Below are 16,522 nucleotides of genomic sequence, written 5' to 3' on the forward strand. Positions count from 1 at the left end.
TGTCATAGCAGCATCCTCCACTCCACAGCTCTGTCCTAGCAGCATCCACCACTTCACAGCTCTGTCCCATCATCCCCTCCACAGCTCTGTCCTAGCAGCATCCACCACTTCACAGCTCTGTCCCATCATCCCCTCCACAGCTCTGTCCTAGCAGCATCCTCCACTCCACAGCTCTGTCCTAGCAGCATCCTCCCCTCCGCAGCTCTGTCCTAGCAGCATCCTCCCCTCCAAATCCCCTCCCTCTGACTTCCTACCTCGGATCACCCTTTACTTCACTGCTCTTTCCCTTCCGAGCCCTGCCCCTCACTGCTCTAAAATCCGAGCCCTGCCCTCAGCCCACCCTGTGCTTCACTGCCCTGTCCCCGAGCCCTGTCCTCAGTCCACCCTTTGCTTCACTGTCCTGTCTCTCCGAGCCCTGCCCTTACAGCACCTCGCTATGAGCCCTGCACTCAGCCCACCCTTTGCTTCACTGCCCTGTCCCCGAGCCCTGTCCTCAGTCCACCCTTTGCTTCACTGCCCTGTCTCTCCGAGCCCTGCCCTCACAGCTCTCACATCTGAGCCATGCACTCTGCCCACCCTTTGCTTCACTGCCCTGTCTCTCTGAGCCCTGCCCTCACAGCCCCTCCCTCTGCCCACCCTTTGCTTCACTGCCCTGTCTCTCTGAGCCCTGCCCTCACAGCCCCTCCCTCTGCCCACCCTTTGCTTCACTGCCCTGTCTCTCTGAGCCCTGTCCTCACAGCCCCTCCCTCTGCCCAGCCTTTGCTTCACAGCCCTGTCCCCGAGCCCTGTCCTCAGTCCACCCTTTGCTTCACTGCCCTGTCTCTCCGAGCCCTGTCCTCACAGCTCTCACATCCGAGCCCTGCTCTCAGCCCACCCTGTGCTTCACTGCTCTAAAATCCGAGCCCTGCCCTCACAGCACCCTTTGCTTCACTGCCCTGTCTCTCCGAACCCTGCCCTCACAGCCCCTCGCTATGAGCCCTGCACTCAGCCCACCCTTTGCTTCACTGCCCTGTCCCCTAGCCCTGTCCTCAGTCCACCCTTTGCTTCACTGCCCTGTCTCTCCGAGCCCTGCCCTCACAGCCCCTCCTTCAAGCCCTGCCCTCACAGCTCTCACATCTGAGTCCTGCACTCAGCCACCCCCTCTGCTTCGCTGCTCTGTCCCTCCGAGCCCTGCCCTCACAGCCCCTCCCTCTGCCCACCCTTTGCTTCACTGCCCTGTCTCTCCGAGCCCTGCCCTCACAGCCCCTCCTTCGAGCCCTGCCCTCACAGCTCTCACATCTGAGTCCTGCACTCAGCCACCCCCTCTGCTTCGCTGCTCTGTCCCTCCGAGCCCTGCCCTCACAGCCCCTCCCTCTGCCCACCCTTTGCTTCACTGCCCTGTCTCTCCGAGCCCTGCCCTCACAGCCCCTCCTTCGAGCCCTGCCCTCACAGCTCTCACATCTGAGTCCTGCACTCAGCCACCCCCTCTGCTTCGCTGCTCTGTCCCTCCGAGCCCTGCCCTCACAGCCCCTCCCTCTGCCCACCCTTTGCTTCACTGCCCTGTCTCTCCGAGCCCTGCCCTCACAGCCCCTCCCTCAGCCCACCCTTTGCTTCACTGCCCTGTCCCCGAGCCCTGTCCTCAGTCCACCCTTTGCTTCACTGCCCTGTCTCTCCGAGCCCTGCCCTCACAGCTCTCACATCCGAGCCCTGCTCTCAGCCCACCCTCTGCTTCACTGCTCTAAAATCCGAGCCCTGCCCTCACAGCCCCTCCCTCTGCGCACCCTTTGGTTCACTGTCCTGTCCCTTAGCCCTGCTCTCAGCCCACCCTTTGCTTCGCTGCTCTGTCCCTCTCATCACACTGTCCCACTGAGTACAGTCCTTGACCCCGCCCTGCCTCTGAGCCCCCGGATGCCCTTGGCCCCTGTTCAAGGCCCCCCTCAGTTGACCTGGACGGGCCCACTGTAGAGGGGGGAGGGATCTCCGCCGTTGGATGCATTAGAAATCCTTCCACAGAGGAAGCGGAGAGCAGCTTCGGGTCGCCCCCGGGCTCAGGCGGTGGTGGATCCGTCGAGACCCCCACCCGGGGCACGCGGACCCCCCCGAGTGCCGGGATGGAGCCGTCGCACAGGTGAGACCTTCCATCATCATCACCAGTCCCCAGCACCGTCCGGACCACTCCCCATAGGGCGCCTCATAATCGCCGAGGCAGGACTGGCGCACAGGGCGCCGGGCGTTCTCCGGAGGCTGGAGGGGCGGGGGATGAGGAGCCGGGTTGGTAGCAGTGCCGCAGTTTTAAAAGCACTGCAAAGTTCCTCGGTTTTTAGGCAACGATAAAGGTGTCAAGTTAACTCTGGTGATTAATGTACCGGCTGTAGAGAAATTGAAGTGTAGGCTCATCTAAGGTAGCCCAGAGGGTTAACATGCCTGCAGCAGAGCATGTGTACTACGCAGACCGCATAACTGTAGTTTATGTGCCTAGCTCAGTGAGTTACTGCTTTTGTCATAGATTTTTTTTGTTACTGTGCAGTTGATAAGTTACATTCGTAATGTAGCACAGTGAGCTATACACTTCCATCAAAGAGCTGCACGCGAGCGCCATGTTACAGGTTAGGAAGGTGTTTTTTTTACCGGTCTATTATCCTGATGTTGCTAAAAAACAATAAGGTTTGTTTGGGTAAAAATGTATTCTTACTATTAAAGTCAACTCTAAGAAAGTCCCCCTTTTTGACACGGTCACCCTCACTTTTCCCTGGTATTTGATGCCACTCTGACTGAAGTGCGCTGGTTCCTGCCAGCCAGGTCCCCAGTGACAGGGCTCGTTCCCTAAACAAGGTAACTGTGCAATTATTGCCCAATTGGCCAGACCTTTAGCACCCTTGTAAGTTCCTAGTGAATAGTACCCCTGGTATCTAGGGCACAGGTACTAAAGAGGGCCCCTAAGGGCCACAGCATATATTATGCCACCCCAAGGGACCCATACTCAAACTGCACACAGACTGCCAGTGTAGGATACGTGAAATGGTGCAGACAAAAGTGAAAACATGACACTGCACACATGCTGTGTGCAAGGCTCAAACACACATATACTATATGTAAATCACCCCTACGGCAGGCCCTTAGAACCTTATGACAGGGTGCACTATATTCCATGTGAGGGCACATCTGCATGAGCAGATATGCCCCTATGATGCCCAGTTCTATTGCTGGTCATTGCAAGTGATCAGGAAGCCATTTTCGGAGCATGCACCGGGCACTGGACATTACGAGTTCCCCAGCTACATGATGGCTTCACTGAAACCTATGGTGTTTGGTATCAAACGACTTGTCTTAATAAATCCATACTGATGCCGATAGGGGACTCATTAAAACATGCACCGAGAGGGCACCCTGAATACCTACTAGCCTCTTAGGGCCCTACTACAAGTTTGATGGTGTGGCCGCTGGACGGCCCCACCGCCAAACCCGCGTGGAGACTGCCCGCCCAATTATTACTTTTTAAGTCATTGGCGGGCTTTTCCTTTATTGTTCCCACAGAGGTGCCATAAAATAGGCACCACGGTGGGAATATCAAAGGAAGTTCCAGCACGGCATGGACTGAAAAGTCCATGCTGTGCTGGAACTTCTGTGCATGCAAACAGGGGGGCACATGTTGTACTCCCCCCTGTCCATCCACAAGGCGTGAGGCACAAGGGGACCCTGCAGGGCCACCTTTCTTTCCTCACCACCACTGTTTTCATGGAGGAAAGATCTCCATGAAAAAAGTGGCGGTGATGAAAGTCATAATATGCTTGTCGGGACCGCCGCGGTCCCGCCAATCATATAGGTGCTTCTGGACCGCCGCACTGCCAACAGGGAACTGGAGTAGGCGGTCCCAGAGTGGCACAACCACTAGCGTTGTAATGGGGGGGTTGCAAGACCGCCACCGCCTCGCCACCAGGAGTCTGGCTGTCTTCGGCCCACCAGACACATAATAGGCCCCTTAGTGTGTTGGATGACTGGTATTGTCCAGTCTGCCACCAAAGACATGTTTCTGGCCCCCTGCAGGTGAGAGCCCCCCACTTTTTGAGACCAGAAACCCTGCCTGCTCCGGAGGAAGGTGTTCATCCCTGCTCAAGCAGGATGGATAGTGAATCTGCATACCAAAGCTAGGGACTTAAAAGCCCATGCCGCCTTTGACATGCAACCCTGGCTTCCCCCAGGCCTGGAAGATGTCACCCCGTGCACTGAGGCCCATTTGGCACCAGGACAGGCGGGAAATTAGCTGTGCTCGGAGGCGTGATGCACTACTAAGCCAGTCACACATCTAGGGTGGGCTGTCTGATGAGCCCCACGAAACAAGGGTTCCACCATTTTGGAAATAGAGGTACAAAATACAGAGAAAAAAAACAATATCGAGGAGCAGAAATATCTAGTTTGAAATATCGTGACATACAAAGATTGTGGACAAGAAAATCGATTTTAAGGTAAGTAATATCAATGTTAAACATATCTAAGTTGTTAACATTGATGTTAAAAATATCTATGTTGTTAATATCGTTTACAAAAATATAATTGTTAATAATAGCTTTATTAATTAGCTTTATGTATTTTAGTATATATTCAAATTGTATGTTATAAGTTGTTTACATAAGTATTGTTAATGTTTTTTAATATAGTTAGTACATTTTTAGTTGTTTCTGCATTTAATAGTTTATTTGTATTTTTAGTGTCATAGCGTGTTGTGGAGTTTACAGGGGTACAGGGTGAGAAGCATATTAATTATGATTAACAATTAATAATTAATTAATTGATATTAAATATTTCATTGATACATAATTATGTTAATTGTGTAAAACATTTTTTTGTTTTTATTACGTTAAGTTTTAGGTGTGGGTTGTGGGGTTTGTAGGGATATAGGTTGGGAAGTAATTGAATTATATTTGTTTAATAATACAGATTTAATTATTATTAATTATTTAATTGATAATTATGTAAATTGTGTAATTTATTTATTTTTTATTAATATGTTTGGTGTGGGTTGTGGTTTTTGTAGGGGTAAAGGGTTGAAGGAAATTAGTTATAATAATTACGTAAACTGTGTAATTAAAAAATGCTTTAAGCTATATATGAGGAGCCGGTTGTTAGGTTTCTAGGGGTAATGTGTTGGAAGTTAATTAAATATAATTAATTTATTATCAGTTAAATGTTATTAATTGTTTAGTTGAAAATTAATTCAGCAAATTATGAAATTAAGATATTTATTAAAATATATATTAGGTTTTCATTATTGGGTTTCTAAAGCTAAAGGGTGGAAAGTTAGTTAAATATAATTCTTTTATTTTTAGTTAATTACTGTCATTGTTTGATAATTATGTAAAATTATTAATTATTATGATTTCAATATATATTTTAGGTGTGTGTTGTGTACTATATAGCAGTATAGGGTCGGAAGGTATTTAACTAATAATAAACATAAAGATAGTTATTTGTTTAAAATCTTTGCTATTTATTATGTTATGTGTTAATTGTGTTATACTTCTTAATTGTAATTAACATTATATTTGTTGGTTGTTATAATTGTAAAAATATAGTGAGGTATTTTAATTACATTATTATGATTTGGTTTAATATAAAATATTGATTAAAAAATGTAATATCTGTATTTTAAAAAAATATACATATAAATATTTTCAATTTAAATATTTATATTTGTTGTTACTCAATGTAGTTGTTAAAATATTTTATTTGTTTCAAATGAACTACTCTCTCTCTACTGTTGCACAGACTGGAGTGGGAATAGTACATTTCACCTCTCCGCATCCAGCACTTTCGCTACTGTTACACAGACTGGATTGGGAATAGTAAATGTTATCCTTCAGCAATCCAACACTTTCCCCTACTGTTGCATAGATTGGAGTGGGAATAGTACATTTTACCCTTCCTGAGTCCAACCCTTTGTTTACTGTTGCACTGACTGGAGTGGGAATTGTAATTTTTACCTCTCCGCAATCCAACACTTTTCCTACTGTGGCAGTGACTGGAGTGGGAATAGAAGTTTGTACCCCTCCTGAGTCCAATGCTTTCCCTACTGTTTAACTGACTGGAGTGGTAATAGTAGATTTTAACTCTCCTGAGTCCAACGATTACCCTACTGTTGCAGAGAGTAGAGTGTGAATAGAATATGTATTATTGCTACCATTTTCTAGTTTTGTTTATATTGTTTAATGTATATTATTATGATGTTTCTGTGTATTTAAGATTATATTATTTTTGTTTATTATTGTTTGTAATATATCTTTATTAAAATGTAATTTTTTATTTTTGTTTCTAATTAAATTGGTATGTTTTTTAATTTTTTTTCCAATGTTTGTGTTACACTTTGTAATGTATTGTGTATATATATATATATATAGCACTAGAAGCCTGATTTTGGCACAGTGAGGGACTTTTAAACCATTTTAGATCGACCGCTTGGCATTTAACAATTTTAAAATCACTATTGAACCTAAGTTATTTTATTGACCTGCACAGTTTTAGGTTGCAGAAGTTGGGGCTACAAATACCTGTTTTGGCTTACAACGGCTAACATGCACTTTCTTTTCCTGGGCTGTGTTCTCTGTCCGCCGCAGCAGTTTCCTGCCGATTGAGCAGAGGGACGCGGCTCCTCCCACACGGGTCACACCCACTTCCGGCAGGGTGACACGCTAGTGGATTGCAATCTCCACTACATAAACAGCAGGCTGCGCGGGACGCACAGCAGATGCGCCGCCGGCGCTCAAAAGGCAAGACCTTCTGCGCCAGTCCACGCCCAGCGCCAGAGACACTGGCCTACAGCTTAGCCATCTGACTGACCGCCTATTCTATACAAGCAGAGATCTGCGGATTCTAAACCATTCTCCGGTCACTATCACTGGGAAATGCACATGCCTTAGCTTGGACAAACTGTCCATAAAAAGGCATTTGAAATGTGCCAACGGCGGCTTTCTGTTGAATCATAGCCTAACTGCACGCAAACATCACTTTAACAACAGGCCTTGCTTGAAAATCGCCACTAAGCCCAAGCTAATACCTAGAGGAGCATTCATTAAGGCACCATCTCTGCCCAAACATAAAGCAGACATTGCTGAGTTAATAGATGCCAGGGCCTAGACATGCTCTTCATTACTGAAACCTGGGCCGATCAGGCATCATGACCTGATTTCTGTATTGCTATGCCTCCAGGCTACACGGTATCTAGACAAGATAGGAAGCACAAAAAAGGGGGTGGTCTTGCTATAATTTATCAAGATATATATTCAGCCTCCTTTGAGACCATTTCCTCTCTAGACTGCGAAGCCTTATTCTTTAGTTTTAATATAGCCAACCGTCTCTCATTCAAGGCACTGCTACTATACCGACCCCCTGGGACTAAAAATATGTTGCTGGCTTTCTTTAATGAACTTCTTGAAACCTGTGCCCTGGAGAACAACGTTGTCTTATTAGGTGATTTCAATTTTTATCTTGATGCTGTCAGGGACTCAAACACTATCTCCTTACTTGACACCATGACTTTGGCAGGTCTAAGCCAGATGGTCAAAGGCCCTACACATCAGGCTGGCCACATTTTGGAATACATTTTTTTCCAACTATGACTCATTCAAGATTAAAGAGATTCTACCACTGATCTGGACTGATCATAGTGCCATTATCTTTGAGTTTGATAAACTTATTTAGGGGCCAACCAAGCCTATCTAATCCGTCAACGAAATCATACCGCAATTGGAAACAGGCAGACAATGACTAGCTCAATCTCCAGATCTCACGCTTACAAACAAAACTACCTCACAATGCATAACATGCCTCAATTCATTTAAATCAATGGCTCACATTGAATGCCGATAAGATAGCTTCCCTCAAAAAATCCTCGAGCAATAGAACAAATCCATCAGCCCCTGGTTTTCGGACATCCTTAGATTAAAAAAACAGGAGTGTCGAAGACAGGAGAGATGCTGGTGAAGAAATTATGAGGAACATGAACTTGTAAAGTACAAAATCCTATTAGCCGATTATAAAAAACTGATCTTGTCTGAAAAGGGCTCCTACTTCTCTAATCAAATGAAGGAGGCAGAAAAATCCTCCAAGCAGCTATTTTGGGTGGTGACTAAATTGTCCACACCACCCGAAAGAAAGGGAAATGACCATTCTCAGGAATTCTGTAATTCACTAGCACAGTACTTCCAAAGCAAGGTGGAGTTAATCTTCACCACTTTTGATAACAGGGTAAAATTAGATACCTAAGTTCCAGTGTATATCAAGTTAACATTGAAGATGTCAAACTAGAATATGTTCATGATCTCAACCGTAGTATCAGTGATCCCTCAAAACGAGTGAAGTTATAATAGACCCCAGTCGTTGTGATCCAACGCGCTCTGTTTTCCAAGCGGCGACGCGTACGTACGGATCCGATGTTGGAAATAACAACATCGGATCCGTACGTACGCGTTGCCGCTTGAAAAATAGGGCGCGTTGGATCACAACGACTGAAGTCTATTATAACTTCAATCATTTTGAGGGATCACTGATACTACGGTTGAGATCATGAACATATTCTAGTGTGACATCTTCAATGTTAACTTGATATACACGGGAACTTAAGCATATCGTCAAGACAGGTTTTATCATTATTTTTTTGATTGGCTGACTATTGCCTTGATCCTTTGAATAACATGTGGTCTTTGCATATAACAAACATCTTGCCCTGATGAAGTTCCTATTCAAGGAACGAAATGCGATGGCTGTTGTCATGCTATTTTAATCTAAAAAGAAGAATAAAGGAATTTGGTGTGACTTCATCCCTGGTGCTGCCTCCATTTTTCTTCAAATCGTGTTTCTGGATCACCAGTGAGATCTTATTGCAGCAGGTCTCGGAAGGCTAATTGCACAGGACGTTTGTTACTTTTTTGGACATTAGGATTGTAGTGCTTAATTTATACTCATCTGCAGCTCCAGTGATTTTCTTTGTAAAATTAGATCCCTAAAATACCATAAGTCCACAATACCTGAGTGCCCCCACCTTCTTAGAATTCAGAGCAGTAACCGTGGATGAGATGACTAACCATATTTTAAAAACAAAATCGGGCTTTCCCCATGATCCTTTCCCTCCTATGAGATTTAAACAAGCTCCTGAGACCCTAGGCTCAAGTTGAACCTCCATTTTTACCTCAATGTTCTCAGAAGGTGTTTTTCCCTCTATCTGAAGAGGGCCTCGATTTTATCCCTTCTGAAAAAATCCGGCCTTGATGCACTTGACCCAGGCAACTATAGGCCTATCTCCCGTCTTCCATTTCCAGCTAAGTTGGTAGAAAAAGTTATGAATAACCAGCTCACATCATATTTACATGAATATACCTTGCTAGATAGGCCCAATTTGGATTCAGGGCAGAACATAGCACCGAAACGGCCCTGATAAAAGCCCCTGATGAAATCAGAGCAGTACTGGACGCAGGGGGTGCGGCAGCTCAGGTCCTGCTTGATCTGTCGGCGGCATTTGACACGGTAGACCGATGCTGCTTAACAGTCTGAACTCGCTAGGTGACCCTTGACCCTGCTCGCAGGTCAGGTCTCTGCCCACGCCCCACGGCTCCTCCTATGCGGCCGTGACTCCTGCCCCGCTGCCGTGAGTTTGCGGCTGGCGCACTCCTGTGCTTCCTGCTTATGGTTTGTTGACTGTGGTTTGTTTTGACTGTCACTGTGTTTTTTGACTGTTTATTGTATTTTCTGCTGTTTTTTTCTTCTATTTTGGGCTCTCAAGCGCCCAGTGCCCCTGCTCTGTTCCCCTGCTCCCCGCTTCCCGCCTCCCGCTGCTGCCCCCCTGCGGCCCCGCCCACTTTACCTTCTGTGTCCCGTCCCTCATCGCCCATTGGCCGCCCCGCTCCCGCCTCTCAGCTGCTCCTCCCTCCCACTTGGCCTCTTATGGAGGGCGCCGCGTGGCAGTGAGTGTGACCCATGACCCTGCTCGCAGGTCAGGTCGCTCCACACGCCCCGCGGCTCCTCCTGTGCACCCGTGACTCCTGCCCCGCTGCCGCCGCTGCCGTGAGTTCGCGGCTGGCGCACTCCTGTGCTTCCTGCTTATGGTTTGTTGACTGTGGTTTCTTTTGACTGTCACTGTATTTTTTTGACTATTTATTGTATTTTCTGCTGTTTTTTTCTTCTATTTTGGGCTCTCAAGCGCCCAGTGCCCAGTGCCCCTGCTCTGTTCCCCTGCTCCCCGCTTCCCGCCTCCTGCCCCCCTGCGGCCCACCCACTTTACCTTCTGTGTCCCATCCTTCGTCGCCCATTGGCCGCCCCGCTCCCAGCTGCTCCTCCCTCCCACTTGGCCTCCTATGGAGGGCGCCGCGCGGCAGTGAGTGTGACCCTTGACCCTGCTCGCAGGTCAGGTCGCACCCCATGCCCCACGGCTCCTCCTGTGCGCCCGTGACTCCTGCCCCGCTGCCGTGAGTTCGCGGCTGGCGCACTCCTGTGCTCCCTGCTTATGGTTTGTTGACTGTGGTTTCTTTTGACTGTCACTGTATTTCTTTGACTGTTTATTGTATTTTCTGCTGTTTTTTTCTTCTATTTTGGGCTCTCAAGCACCCAGTGCCCCAGCTCTGTTCCCCTGCTCCCCGCTTCCCGCCTCCCGCTACTGCCCCCCTGCGGCCCCACCCACTTTACCTTCTGTGTCCCGTCCCTCGTCGCCCATTGGCCGCCCTGCTCCCGCCTCCCAGCTGCTCTTCCCTCCCACTTCGCCTCTTATGGAGGTCGCCGCCAGGACGCGCAGCTGGCACGCCAAAGGCGTGCCAAAGGCAAGCCCGTCTGCGCCTGGACCGCGCCCAGCGCCAGAACCCCTGGATCCCGAGGCCGCCACAACACCAGACTACCCTACGACTCCAGCACCCTCCACGCACTCAACCCCGGGCAAAACTACTCCTGTTACCAGGCCTCCCCAAAGCTGACCTAAGGGCCCTTCACCTGCCGGAACTGCAGCTCCACCAGCATCCGGCACACCAAACCTTCTACCAGAGAACCCAACCACCTCCGTTGCATCCTCCTCAACACTCGCTCCGCTCGCAAGCACGCCATCGAACTCTGGGACCTCCTAGACTAAACTGCCCCGACGCGCCTTCCTGACGGAGACCTGGCTGAACACCACCTCAGCACCAGACATCGCCATAGCCATCCCAGAGGGCTACAAAATCTCCCGCAGAGACCGCACTAACGGAGTGGGAGGAGGAATCGCCATCATTCACAAGGACACCCTCAGAGTCTCGACCAACACCGACGACACCCTCACCACCGCCGAGCACATGCACTTCCAGATCCACACCGACCCCAACACCACCCTCAGAGGAACACTCATCTACAGACCACCCGGACCCCGACCGCAGTTCAGCGACACCCTCGCTGACCTCATCAGCACCCACGACCTCGCCTCAACGGACTACATCCTCCTCGGAGACCTGAACTTCCACCTCAAGAACAACAACGACGCCAACTCCACCACCCTGATCGACAATTTCGCCAACCTCGAACTCAAACAACTTGTGACAACACCCACCCACGCCGCCGGACATACACTGGACCCCATCTTCTCCGCAAGCCCCTACATCTCCTTCAACCACACCACCGAACACCACTGGACCGACCACAGATGCGTCCACTTCACCTTCAGGAAACCCACCACACACCAACGCACCCAACGGCTGCCACGCCGCTGCTGGGGCAAGGTCACCAAGGACCAACTGACCACCACACTTGCCCTAGGACCACCCGCCGACCCCACCGACCCCGACACTGCCGCCATCAACCTCAAACAGTGGATCAGCGACTGCGCCGACAACCTCGCCCCACTTAAGACCTCCGCAACCAATCACACCAACAAGAAAGCCGCATGGTTCACCGATGACCTCCGGACCTCCAAGCGCACCTGCCGGAAGCTAGAGAAGAACTGGCTCCACGACCGAACACCAGACAGCTACACCACCCACAAGAACGCCACCCGCAGACACCACACAACTCCAAAGAGCTCTTCAGCATCGTGAAAGAACTCTCCTACCCCAGCTCCAACACCAACGACATTCCACCATCACAAGACCTGTGCGACTCACTGGCCACCTTCTTTCACCACAAGATCACAGACATCCACGACAGCTTCAACTCCGACACCCCCACATCAACCGTCGAGACTACCTGCTCGCAGGCCCCCACCCGCACCAATCGCCTGACCTCCTTGTCCAACGTCAGCATCGAAGACACCATCAAGACCATGAACTCCATCCACTCTGGATCCCCATCTGACCCATGCCCTCACCACACTTTCAACACAGCCAGCACAGCCATCGCACCCCACCTCCGGAAGACAATCAACATCTCCTTCGAGACAGCAACCTTCCCGAAGAGCTGGCAGCACGCCGAGATCAATGCCCTTCTGAAGAAACCCAAGGCGGACCCCAAGGACCTCAAGAACTTCCGGCCTATCTTCCTGCTCCCCTTCCCGGCGAAAGTCACAGAGAAGATTGTCAACAGACAGCTGACCCGCTACCTCGAAGACAATAACATCCTGGACTCGTCCCAGTCCGGCTTCCGGAGCAACACAGCACCGAGACCGCCCTCATCGCCGCCACCGACGACATCAGGATCCTGATGGACAAAGGAGAAACAGCCGCCCTCATCCTCCTGGACCTATCTGCAGCCTTCGACACGGTCTGCCACCGCACCCTAGCAACACGCCTCCATGACGCCGGAATCCAGGAGAAGGCCCTGGCATGGACCACATCCTTCCTCTCCGGCAGAACCCAGAGAGTCCGCCTCCCACCCTTCCGATCCAAGATCACTGAGATCATCTGCGGCGTCCCACAGGGATCGTCCCTTAGCCCGACGCTGTTCAACATCTACATGGCACCACTCGCCCGCGTCGCACGACAACACAGCCTCAACATCCTCTCCTACGCCGACGACACCCAGCTGATCATATCCCTCACCGAAGACCCCCACACCGCCAAAGCCAACCTCCACAGAGGTATGAAGGCCGTCGCCGAATGGATGAAGGACAGCAGGCTGAAGCTGAACTCAGACAAGACGGAGGTCCTCATCCTCGGCCCAACCCCATCAGCCTGGGACAACTCCTGGTGGCCCACATCGCTAGGAACAGCCCCAGAACCCACCGACCACGCACGCAACCTGGTGGTCATCCTCGACCCCGCCCTCTCCATGACAAAGCAAGTCAACGCCATCTCCGCATCCTGCTTCAACACCCTCCGAATGCTCCGCAGAATCTTCAAATGGATCCCCTCCGACACAAGAAAAACCGTCACCCAGGCCCTCGTCACCAGCAGACTGGACTACGGGAACGCCCTCTACGCAGGAACAACAACCAAGCTCCTAAGACGGCTGCAACGCATCCAGAACGCCTCAGCAAGACTGATCCTCGACGTCCCCCGACACAGCCAAATCACACCCCACCTGAGAGGCCTGCATTGGCTCCCCGTCAGCAAGAGGATCACCTTCAAACTCCTCATCCACGCACACAAAGCCCTTCACAACACCGGACCAGCATATCTCAACGACCGACTCAGCTTCTACATCCCCGCCTGCAACCTCCGCTCTGCCGACCTCGCCCTCGCCACAGTTCCACGCATCCGGAAAACCACCGCCAGCTGCAGATCCTTCTCCTACCTCACCGCCAAGACCTGGAACACCCTCCCTACGAACCTACGTCAGACCCAGGACCTGCTAGCCTTCAGACGACTCCTGGCTCTTCAATCAGTAGCAGCAGCAGCACCCCCCCCCCTCTCCCCCCAGCGCCTTGAGACCCTCACGGGTATGTAGTGCGCTTTACATATGCTTGATTGATTGATTGATTGATTTCTGAAAAGGCATTGGCACTGGTCTCCTCTTTTTTAGCTGATAGGATACAATCAGTTGCCCTGGGCGCCTACACCTCTCCGTCCTTCACGCTCCCATGCGGAGTTCCACAGGGTTCCTCTTTGAGTCCCATGCTTTTTAATATATATGCATCTGAACCGGAGGTACTAATAGGATCCTTTGGGATGGCACTGACATCCTACGCGGATGACACCCAAACCATCGTATCCATCGGTAAAAACACCCAACCGCCTGTCCAAAGATTTAAGGACTGCATGATAGCTGTCAATTCATGGATGAACTCACATTGCCTTAAGTTGAACTCAGGGAAGACAGAGGTTATACTGTTCGGTAATTACTCCCCCTCCTGGTCCCAGATCTGGTGGCCAGATGACGTGGGAACAGCTCCGATCCCGGTCCCCAAGCCCAAAATCTGGGTATAATGATAGATGAGAAACTAGACTTTGAAGCACATGTCAAGGCAGTTTTATCATCCAGTTTCTTTACACTCAAAACAATCAAGAAAATCCTACCTCTGATTCCAACAGAAAGCAGAAAAACTGTAGTTACATCCTTAGTCCTTTCCAAACTGGATTATTGCAATGGGCTATATCTCAGTATACCCATGAAGCAACTTCAAAGGCTTAAGATGCTCCAAAATGCTGCGGCTAGGCTCCTCCTAGGGATTCCCAAATTTCAGTCAGTGGAAAAGCACCTACAGACTCTGCATTGGCTGCCAGTCAAAAGTCGTATCAAGTTCAAGACTCTGTGCATCACATATAAGGCACTACACGGTACCGGTCCTCAGTTCTTGAAGAGGTCACTGCACTGGTACTCTCCAAATAGATGCCTTTGATCACAAGGGGCATAATTGATACTTTCTCAGATACTTTTGCAAATCAAAATGGGGCGGTAGAAGTTTTGTTGTGGGGCTACAAAGCTCTGGAATACCCTCCCTATTACCATCAGAAACCTGCCCTCCTTGACATCCTTCAGGAAAGCCACTAAGACCTGGTTGTTGGATGAATAGTGCTCCTACTCGCTTCTTGACTGCTTAGCGCCGAGACACCGTTGGCATTCGTGCGCTGTATAAATTTATAACATAACACACACACACATATCTCTCTCTCTCTCTCTCTCTCTCTCTCTGTATATATATATATATATATACAACACAAGTCCTGTCCCTCTGAAATACACCCAGAGGAGAATGCCACAGGTACGGACCAACGCAGCTCAACAAAGGTTCCGGAAACGCGGGATCACAGTTCCATTTCTTTATTTGATAAACGCCCAATAGAACAGACAAGTGTCCGCCCCAGACGCGTTTCGATCGCAAAGTTTACAAAAAAACGTAAATTGTCATTATTATTTTAATAATATTTTAAATTATATATGTTTAAATAAACACACACACATATATATGTAATATGAGTATGTTTTAAATAAGTATGACATTTATATATAATTGTAAATTATTTAAATATATTTAATTTACATTACATGGCTGTTTGATGTTAATATATTTAATGTTTACTATGCTTAACTATATATATATTAAAAATAATATTTTTGGATTCGATATTAGTGTATAACGGTATTGTTTTTTTTTCTATATTTACATTATAAATATAGGATAACAATATTTCTGTACTTGATATTTTTGACAAATTATTTATGCTCCACAATATTTGTGGTTTTGATATTTTGTCAGTGAACAGGAAATAGGCATTCTGGGACAGGGTTATGCCCACTGCCTACAGGAAGTGGCCACATAGGGGGTGTAGGGACCCCAAGGGTGTGTAGCCCATTGGCTACTAACTTCACTCACCTTACCACCCGTAAATTGAGTATTCAGGTGCCCTCTCGACACCAGGAACTCAGATTTACCCGACAAGAAAATAAGAAGGACCGAGAAGAGCCGAAGAAGCGAGAACTGTGGACAACTAGTGGATATTGGTGCTAAACCCTGCCTTCCTACTCCTGTCCTGACAATCGCGATAATCCAACATGTTCGGCAGCTGTGCATCCTCAAAAAGCCTCAGAGGGCCTCCAGCACTTCACCAGCCATAAGCATCTCATTTGAAGTGGAGGAGCTACTTCCCTGCAACCTGCAGGCACCCGACTGCAACGTCCGGTTCACCGTTCTGCTGACCACCAGGTCCACCGATACAGCAGACGCCCAGGAGGAGGTCACAATGCTCCAAGAAGTCAGATTCGTCACTTAACCAAGTGAGAATATGCCAGGAACAACAGGAGCAGTCCTGCACCAATACCCGGGGTGCCAGACCCTTTGCAGCAACCTAAGCTTGTTTGAGTCCAATGCAGACTCTAATGCAGCAAAGACCGAGCAACCAATGAGAGACATCCACACCGCAGAGACAAGCACCAAGATTGGCCCAACTGTCCTGTTTTGTCCCCTTTTGCAGGTCTAATCGAGAACTGTGGGTGTCTTTGACGTGCGGTCACCAGCCGAGTAAAACCATCTGCTCCTGAGCTCTCTGACCCGGGTCCACAACAACCAACGGTGCTCCTCTACTCCTAGGATCCCAATAAACCGAGCCCCCCATTGGGAGCCCCTGGACTTGTCCTCTTCTGCAACCTGTTTCTAGGTTCCCCCCCAATTTTACTAAGGTGTAGCACATACGGCTACCAACCTCTCCAGCACCTCTGCACCCAGACACTC

At 49.2% G+C, this 16,522-nt stretch overlaps 1 protein-coding gene across 2 annotated transcripts in view; it reads left to right on the top strand.

Annotated features, from left to right (window-relative positions):
* The first annotated feature begins 1,274 nt into the window (after positions 1-1,274).
* Positions 1,275-16,522, top strand: part of ADAMTSL5 (ADAMTS like 5) — a 198,657-nt gene continuing 183,409 nt past the window's right edge. The window contains exon 1 of one of the 2 annotated variants that reach the window (XM_085637652.1): positions 1,275-2,107. In XM_085637652.1, coding sequence (XP_085493778.1) covers positions 2,091-2,107 — 17 coding nt within the window. In that variant the 5' untranslated portion in view covers positions 1,275-2,090. The remainder of the gene's footprint in view (positions 2,108-16,522) is intronic. The other variant, XM_085637653.1, reaches the window with a different exon arrangement.

Source organism: Triturus cristatus, chromosome 12 (assembly GCF_964204655.1).
Source record: "Triturus cristatus chromosome 12, aTriCri1.1, whole genome shotgun sequence".
Taxonomy (NCBI): Eukaryota; Metazoa; Chordata; class Amphibia; order Caudata; family Salamandridae; genus Triturus; species Triturus cristatus.